The 9,986-nt window shown below is 34.7% G+C and overlaps 1 protein-coding gene across 1 annotated transcript; it reads left to right on the forward strand.

Moving 5' to 3' along the window:
* The first annotated feature begins 2,749 nt into the window (after nt 1–2,749).
* On the forward strand, nt 2,750–9,095 carry LOC115232574 (probable palmitoyltransferase ZDHHC24). The gene is made up of 2 exons (XM_029802538.2): nt 2,750–3,716; nt 7,727–9,095. The coding sequence occupies exons 1-2, from the start codon at nt 3,376–3,378 to the stop codon at nt 8,235–8,237; spliced, it is 852 nt and encodes a 283-aa protein (XP_029658398.1). The 5' UTR covers nt 2,750–3,375; the 3' UTR covers nt 8,238–9,095.
* Nucleotides 9,096–9,986: the final 891 nt, after the last annotated feature.

A 9,986-nucleotide genomic window follows, 5' to 3' on the forward strand; every position in this document is an offset into this window, starting at 1 on the left:
ACATAAAAGAAAAGAAAAAGAGCCTCGAGAGGAGGAATGTGTGTGTGTGTGTGTGTGTATAATAAGGGTAACTATTGAGTAACGCTACATGCTAGAAGTAGACGCCAAATGGCTCTAAAACTATCAGCTAGTGTCTATGTGATGCATAAGGTAGTTTTATAGCCACTTGGCGTCTACTTCTAGCATGTGGCGCTACTCAGCTGTTGCCCTTATTATAATTATATTTATAAAATATTGTATTAATTTTTACCTAAATGGCTTCTTGCATGCTAGCTACTTGACAAAATCCTATGTAGATTTTACTCTTAATTATAATAATAGATGCACACACACAAACATATCTATATAGAGAGGGGGCGGGAGAAGAGAGAAGAGGAAGAGAGAGGGGCGAGGGGGGAAGAGAGAAGAGGGAAGAGAAGAGGGGGAAGAGAGAAGGGGAAGAGAGCGGGGAGTCGTATTTTTCTTTTTTATTAAAGGAATAAACAGCATTTAGGGACACCTAGTTCTAATTCTGGCCGGACGAAGGGGAAGAACTGCTGCAACATCTTATGTAGAAGTCAATGGAATAGTTTACTGTATATGTTATTAGTCAGGCGTAAATCGAAAAACGAGTTCGCAGACAACAAAGATGTAAATGAGATGGACTGATGTCATCAAAACCTGGTGACAGCATGAAATTTCAGTGTACGGCAAAAAAAACGGCGGTTGGATGTGCAGCTTCGACCTTCAACTATGAGAACGGAAATATTCATTCATTCATTTATTCCTTCATTCATTCAGTCAATAGTTATTCATTCACTCACTTATAGTCAGTTATAGTAAAATTCATTCGAACATGAAAAGTAGGTAAATGTAGTTTGGTATTAGCAGCAGATACAAATGAATGACAAGGAGGCTATTTTAAGTTAATCCTGATAGCTCGCCTTTGGAGTTTCTTACTCTGATTTTCCACAAATGAATTTAATCAATCCAACCTGGTGAGAAGAGATTTTGTATATATTGTATATTATACATATATATATATTTCTTTACTACCCACAAGGGGCTAAACGCAGAGAGGACAAACAAGGACAGACAAACGGATTAAACCGATTATATCGACCCCAATGCGTAACTGATTCTTAATTTATCGACCCCGAAAGGATGAAAGGCAAAGTCGACCTCGGTGGAATTTGAACTCAGAACGTAACGGCAGGCGAAATACCTATTTCTTTATTACCCACAAGGGGCTAAACACAGAGGACAGACAAGGACAGACAAACGGATTAAACCGATTATATCGACCCCAATGCGTAACTGGTACTTAATTTATCGACCCCGAAAGGATGAAAGGCAAAGTCGACCTCGGTGGAATTTGAACTCGGAACGTAACGGCAGGCGAAATACCTATTTCTTTATTACCCACAAGGGGCTAAACACAGAGGGGACAAACAAGGACAGACATAGGTATTAAGTCGATTACATCGACCCCAGTGCGTAACTGGTACTTAATTTATCGACCCCGAAAGGATGAAAGGCAAAGTCGACCTCGGCGGATTTTGAACTCACAACGTAACGCAGGCGAAATACCGCTAAGCATTTCGCCCGGCGTGCTAACGATTCTGCCAGCTCGCCGCCTTATACATATATATATAGAATATGAAGGGTTTAGTTCGCTGGTAATCTAAACCAATAGGTTCGCTGTGTAACTGCTATAATTGATCATCCGATAGGTTAGAAGGTCACAGCTGAAACTGGAGCTTGGGATCCGTAGCAGGCGCTTCCGAGTCAGCATTTGATATATTCTTTTCCTTTAATATATATATATATATTATATATATATATATATATATATATATATAGAGAGAGAGAGAGAGAGAGAGAAGAGAGAGAGAGAGAGAGAGAGAGAGAGAGAGAGAGAGAGATTGGGAGAATTCACAAAAAATTAGATTTCCACTATTACAACAGAACTGGCTATTTGCAGCCTTTCTTTCTTAGAACTGGAATTCCCTCCTCGCCCATATTTTTGCAGGCATCAATCTCTAATTATTCACGCTGAACATGATCCACATCAATATCTTCAAGGAAGCTTGTATGTAGTCTACTCGACATACTAAAGGGAGCAATCGCTTCTTTAAACTACACCTTTTCGTCTCTTTGAATTGATAAACGCACTGGATAATGTAGTCTGAAGAGCTCACTATTTTTAAAAGGTATTTGAGTTTAGTCTGCATGATCAAGAGCGATTTAGGGCAAAACAGCAGCAGCAGTAATAACAACAACAACATTCCACTAGTGTCAGAGGACCCGACGCGAAATCCCCCGTTTTTTCTCAAAAATTCCTCCATAAATTACAAAATAAGGGGACGGGAGGAAATCTGCCCTATTTTTCAAATCCTGGAAGCAGGATAATAATCTAATTCTACACTTTATCACATTCAAGAATATAAACACGTTTTTAAGCTCAACACACGCGGAGTCAAAAAGAAACACTACCTTTCACCGGCACTGCGTGAACGACAGTGCTATCTCTCTCTCTAGCGTGAAGTTTCCTATCTCGGACATGTGAGCATGCGCCCAACTGCCAAACACCGCGTCGCTGGAACGGTAAAGCGCACAGTGCTATACAAGGATTAAAATTTTTTTTTTTCATAAACTAGGGGATGGCTATTGACATTAAGGCTAAGAATTATATAATGTACAAGTATGAAGAAATATTTAAAGAAAAAAAGGATCATTATATTGAATGTTATCGATAATATCGAGTGGAAATAGGGGGTGCTGTAGTAATGTAGTTCCTATACACGAGCCGCCACTGCCGTGGAATTCTTGTACTGGTGAGAGTCCGGGCCGTTTTAACATACTTATAGGACCCCAGGCAAAGCAATGGACGAAAACTCCTACATGCACGACAACAACATTAATAGATTAGTATGGGCCCCCTCGACATGTAAGACTCTTAGGTAACTGCTCAATGTGCTTGTGTACAGAAATGGCACTAGTAAAATCTGGTAACTATAAAAATCTGATCAAAGTAATCGATTAACTAACTGGTTAATAATAATAGAAGAGAAATATAACCATTGTGTGTGTCTTTGTGATACAATGACTCTTCTAAATTTTAACATTTGTGTCAATTGATGCGATTTCGCATCAAGAGTCTTTCAGATAATAATACAAAAACTAAATATATAAATCTAACCAAATTAAAGAGGGTTGCAGATCAAGTGGAGACCACTCTTGCAAAGATTGATGTTGCAAGGGACGTAACTCATAAGAATACAAACACCGCCCTTTTTCCTGTTCATCGTCGCTGTTAATATCTAAAACTTTTATGTGTTTATATTGTATATATTTCGAAATAGCGACTGGAAACAAAACAAATATATTTTAAAGATGAATATTAAATGGAAAATTATACCAAAATCGAGATTGGACAAGGTTGCTTTTTCTACAATTTTGATAGGCATTCATATTGCTAAATGGTTTTATCATACGGAAATTTTACCTTCCAGATTCAAACATCTACCTTGGCATGATCCCGTTTACCTACTTCATTTTACCTTTAGTGTAATTTGTTATTTTAATGTTATGGTTTGCATTTGGAAGATAAGTTCTACAGATACAACCAGTGGTTCTGTGATCCTTCCGAGTGTTCTGAAACCTAAATGGTTTTACTGTTCAGTTTGCGTCTGCAACGCACCTCCGAGGTCTTTTCACTGTGACATTTGTGACAGGTAAGCGTTAAAATGACTTTGTTACCTGCAGGAAGTGTTGTAAATATGTTGGTACTCAACTTAACTTTTAAGACGATAAAGTATTAATTGATTTAAAGTTCAACGCACCTTATTCACGATCGTATTACTACTAATGTACAAAAACAAGTTAAACCTCAGTTCTTCTGTAATGTGATTTGTTTAAAGCTTTTGAATCAATAGTTCATGTAAAATAAGTTACATTGATATATTTTACATTCAATACAAATAATTTTACATTAGTATTTATACCAATGAACTTGCATGCATGAATTTAGTCGGTATGTAAGTTCACAACATATTTTCAACTGCTAACCTTTGTGAAAGAAAAGAAAAATAGCAGTTTATGCGTGTGTTTTAAAGAATCTACCAGTATGTATTCGTGACATAATGTTATTTTATGTACTTTATATATATATATAGGTATGATTTCGAAATCCATCGCTTGCTCACTTCTATAAACTCGCTAACAATGAAGTAGATTAGCACTTAAATGACTACTAAAAAAAGCGGGGTAGTTCTTTTCTCGAGATGGCAAACGTGTGTCCATAGCTAAAGTGCATTCATTTCCTGTGAGAAGATATTTTGGTGAGCTTTCGACCTTTTGTGGGAGAGGTGTGTCTGCAGATGAAAGCTTGCATTTTAGATAAAAGATCAGTATTGAAATGCATTGTAGATGCGTACAATAAAACGTTTTATATTTTGGCTCTACTACGCCGGCAACCTATATTGGTTCTTAGAAAAATAGCTTTGTATGTACCATTTGAACGTTTACCATTCTGCTATTACAAAGCATTATTTAGAAACTGTATCAAGGGGGCGAGCTGGCACAAACGTTAGCACGCCGGGCGAAATGCTTAGCAGTATTTCGTAGCGAAATAGGTATTTCGCTACGTTCTGAGTTCAAATTCCGCCGAGGTTGACTTTGCCTTTCATCCTTTCTGGGTCGATTAAATAAGTACCAGTTATATAATCGACTTAATCCGTTTGTCTGTCCTTGTTTGTCCTCTCTGTGTTTAGCCCCTTGTGGGTAGTAAAGAAATAGGTATTTCGCTACGTGCTGAGTTCAAATTCTGCCGAGGTCGACTTTGCCTTTCATCCTTTCGGGGTCGATAAATTGAGTATCAGTGAAATACTAGGGTCGATGTTATCGACTAAACCCCATACCTCCAAATTTCAGACCTTGTGTCTATAATAGAAAAGGATTATTATGGTGAGCTGGCAGAATCGTTAAGCGCACCGGGCGAAATGCTTACCGTTATTTCATCAGTCTTTGTGTTCTGAGTTCAAATTTTACCAAGGTTGACTTTGCCTTCCAGTTTAGAGAATTTTACACAATTGTTACTATATACTTAATTACATAAATATTCCACATTAAAATACAAAATTGAAGAAAGCACACTCTTAAGTGAAGGAAGTAGTAAAGGTAAAAACAGTGGACGTACTCCATTATTTATATCCTTAAATTTTCAGAAGCTAAAATTCTTGGGACCATCATTCTAGATAGAAAAAACCCCCCATTTTATTGATTCTTTTGTGCAACCAGTTTAACTTTATATATATATATATATATATATATATATATCAAAAGGATGTATTATAATACTATTCCACATATACAAAAACAGCCATACCAACAATCCAACATACCTCCATCATCAGCTGCCTCACAGATATCATTATGGTTTCGACACCTGGGCAGTACCATCGAATCCACTGATGTAGACAGCACGAAAATAAGTGTTGTTTGGGAACAAACAAACCAAAGAAACCACAACTTTCAAACACATTTACCTTATGTACAACCATATTGGTAAAGAAATTCAATAAGTAAATTACAACCAACTCCTAAGTATGTAACTAAACAGCAACCAATCCATTAAGTCATACAAAAATTATAACCCTTTCTGTCTTCCATAGTATAATATAAAAGTGAAAGCTTCATAACCACATTCATTCAATCAATCAATTTATATATATATACCGGAGTAAGGTGGAAAAAAGAGTACTCAAATACCAGAGGTAGAATAATATGCTTCATTTAAAACGTGAAACTCTGAGTAACAGCTTTTGTTATATTTCTGCAGCTTTTAAATAAAGTATATATATATATATATATATAAATAAATAAATAAATGGAAAGAATGGAGTCGAACGAAGATTTTAACAAAATTCCTTTACTTTCGACACATGTTTCGAAGACTGCATATTCTTAATTCCGAAGGAATAAAGTGTGCATTATGCCGTCTTCTCTTCAGGAAAGACAAGGAGCCTCTATCAGTCTCACGACGAACAAATACTTTTTGATGACTGCCTACATTGTGTCCGCAGTGATAATGACTGTTTTTATCACTGCGGACACAATGTAGCAGTCATCAAAGACTGATAGAGGCTCCTTGTCTTTCCTGAAGAGAAGACGGCATAATGCACACTTTATTCCTTCGGAATTAAGAATATGCAGTCTTCGAAACATGTGTCGAAAGTAAAGGAATTTTGTTAAAATCTTCGTTGAACTCCATTCTTTCCATTTATTCATATAAAAAAAAACACACAAATTTCCACACAGGGACACGGGGTTTTGCCCTTGGCATGTAGCTTCAACCATGTTTTCTGACGTGAATTTGCTACCCAGGTATCGATTAACCAAATTATCCATACTAGGATAATTCATTCACCTACTTAAATATATATATATATATATGTGGAACAAAAATGGAATAGAGGGCATTAAAACTTTCAGACAGATAGAAAACACAAAGGCACACAAGAGAAACAACAATTAGAAGGACAGGCAAAAAAAGACGGGCCATTCTTGGCTTTCTTTCATCAGTCAAGTACCAGAAGTCATCATTTCAGACACATATATATATATATATATATATGTGTGTGTGTGTGTGTGTCAGACAGTTAAGTACCAGAAGCCACGACCATTTCAGACATATATATATATATATATATATAAGGGCATCCAGCTGTAGAAACTTTGCCAGATAAGACCGGAGCCTGGTGCAGCCTTCTGGCTTCCCAGATCCCCGGTCGAACTTTCCAATCCATGCTAGCATGGAGAACAGACGTTGAACGATGATGATGATGATGATGATGATATATATATATAAAGAGAGTGTTTGGAGTGGTGTACAGATATTGTATATTGAGAAAAAGGAGGTAGTCAGAATTCTGGATAATTCTTTATTCTCAAAATTTTGTGCTTTAATTTTTGTCTTGAAGAATTCAATTAAATAGTTGAAAGCGCTAATAAAGAATTATCCAAAATTCTGACTCCCTCCTTTTTCTCAATATATATATGGTGTGTGTATACCCTTGTCTTATCATTATGTGATGGTTGTAGACAAACATCATCATCATACAAGTGATGTTTGTTTCCAGTCTTCCATGAAGAAAATGTCTGGCCATAGGGAAATATTACTTTGCTTGGAAACAGGTGAGGGTTAGTAACAAGAAGGGCATCCAGTTATAGAATATCTGCCTCAGCAAATTCCATCTGGCCCATGCAAGCATAGAATATGGACATTGACTCTTCAGCATTTAAACCAGACATATCCAGCCTAAATATGCTATCAGTTTTATGTTCTAACCAGCTAGATCCAGCCTATCACACATAACCTTCAATGCTATTCTAAAAATATACAATCACATCAAAATTACAAGGTTATGGGATAATGCATGATTAATTAAATACAACGTGAATGAAAGCAAATAATATGAATTTGTCCTATTGTAAATAATATAAATTTGTCCTATTTACAATAGGACAAATTTATGTTATTTGCTCTCAACCGAAGCAAGGCTCTACAACATGAATGAAAAAGCATTACATATAACAGAATAATCTGAATGCTAGAGGGTTAAGTGATGATGATGAAAAAGAAGTTTTAGTCAATTCCTTGCCAGTAATTGTTATTTATTTATTTATTTTTTGCCTTTTGCAAGAAAACATTAACCATATGCTTATTTTCTTTTTCTTTTCATAGATGCATCCTTAAACGAGACCATCATTGTCTATTTATTGGAACATGCATTGGCCATAACAATTTCCGTTATTTCATTTTACTATTGTTTTATGTAACCATCGCTTCTTTTTATTCAACCCTGATGTTTGTCCGCTACACACTGACTGAGTTTGGTAGGCTTTCTTTCTCTTACCTGTTCAGTATAATTGTACCAATTTTAGCATGGCTCTTTGGAGTTTTATACTCTCCTCACTTGCTAGCTTGTTTTCTCACAGGTCTTTCATCACTAGTTTTTATTGCTGTGATTAGCTGTTTGCTTTATCATGTCAGAAATATTTATAATGGACAGACTACTTATGAACGTCGTTCAAAGAAACATGATTATAATCTTGGATGGAAAAAGAATTTCTTAGATGCCTTAGGTAAAAATTACCACATATCCTGGATATGTCCTTTGATTAATTCTCCCTTACCTGGTGATGGCATCAATTTTACCACTCGGGATATGCATGAAACAGCTAAATCTCTTTAAAAAGTACTGTTACTTTTCAAAAAGTTCTCAGTTACTATAAAATTACATTTTAGATACTTATAAAAATATATAATTGGAGCAAAACACATTTTGGCTTGGTCCTCTGCTGGAAATTAACATTGTGTGCTTAAGCAGATTGACAGGAAATTAGAACCAATATATTTTGACTGATCATAATTTTTTTACAATAATTTGTATTTTACTTTACTGATTGTGTGCCTTTTTATTACTGTTTCACAAGAAGCAAGGTTTGAGTCATACTAGATGATTTTCTTTCCCATTTAGAATAATGGTTTCCAATACTTTCAGGTTCTCAAAATTGATTATAATTAAGGTTTTTATTTTGAAGTTGGTCGCTTGACATTAAAATATAGACCTCAGTTATAATCAACACTTGAATAAAAGAAAAATTAAGAAACTAAGTGTCTTTTACTCCTATTAATAAATTATGGATTGTGTCGCAACCCAAAATTGGACTGTTGCCTTGGATTCTGAGGGTTATATTTCTTAACAACATTCCCTAAAGATAAATTTGAAATAGTTGTCGTGCTTACTGTTTTATATAATATAAAGAGGTGTATTTTTTTATTTTACCAGCTTCGTAATATAAACCAAGTATATTTCACATTTTCATCAGAATGGGGCTCCAACCATTTATTTTATTTTTAAACCTTTTGATACTAAACCATCTGAGACAGCCTTTGGTTCTTTGAAAAAAACTTTGCTTTAAAATCATCTAAATTTAAACCTTGCATCAAAGTTTCATGTTAATTCATGTTCCAGACTTCAGACTAACAATGACAGTTATTTTACTGACTTCTTTCTTTATTTTCAAAATTAATTGAAATGTAAACAATGTTCAATGAAAATAAAGAAACAGAATAAGTCAAAGCTGAAATGCATTATGTAACATAAATGTTTAGGTCTTAAGGTATATGACCAGGAAGTTTCATTGATTCAGTAACTCTGTTTCAGTTTACAAGATAAATGAACTAAGCAGTGTATGAAGAAGCTTGGTGTGCCCTAGTGAAATCAGTCTTGTCTTTCATCGTACATAATAGTTAATACAAATGAAAACTTCCTTTTCATTTCTCTGTTGTAAGCTGAGTAGCATAGTAAATTGTTCTTTCAAGAAGAATGTCTGCAAAAAGATCTCCGTATTTTATGACTCATAATCATATCTTAAATTTATATCACCAATGTGACTAATAACTAAATCATTATTGAAATCATGTATTTATTTATATCTAAAATATGAAAATGAAAACCAAAAATTATATTTAACTTTAGTACTTTTCGCCACCAGTGTTCAGCTTTTGGTATTAATATTTTTAGAAAAATAAAATAGAAAAATGTAAAAAAAATCTCATTTTTCCATTTGTTTATGTAATAATTTCTACTGTCATTTATTTATGTAATATGTTTTAATTTCAGTGAAATTTTGGACAATGAATTATTATTATTATTTAACTGTGGGTCAACTTTAATCAAAAGGCATACCAACCATAATCGGTTACTGTGTATATAATATCACACTGTTTAGTGTGTTCATTTTTAAGACAGAAGGATGTAATTTGAGATTTGGCTGCCATATCCACGATATCGCACAACTACATAGAGGATCCTTTGTTTGGCTTGGAAAATATTATTTCATTTTATTGACATAAAAATAAGAAATCTATCTACTTTTGTACTTGAACTAACATTCACCTTATAATTTAAGCCAGCATCTACTGGAAATCTCAACAT

This window comes from Octopus sinensis, linkage group LG2 (genome assembly GCF_006345805.1).
Source record: "Octopus sinensis linkage group LG2, ASM634580v1, whole genome shotgun sequence".
Classification (NCBI taxonomy): domain Eukaryota; kingdom Metazoa; phylum Mollusca; class Cephalopoda; order Octopoda; family Octopodidae; genus Octopus; species Octopus sinensis.

Coding starts and splice junctions, on each gene's coding strand:
- LOC115232574 (XM_029802538.2), top strand. CDS start 3,376: ATGAATATTAAATGGAAAATTATACCAAAATCGAGATTGGACAAGGTT. Junction 3,717..7,726: donor CACTGTGACATTTGTGACAG/GTAAGCGTTAAA, acceptor TTCTTTTCATAG/ATGCATCCTTAAACGAGACC.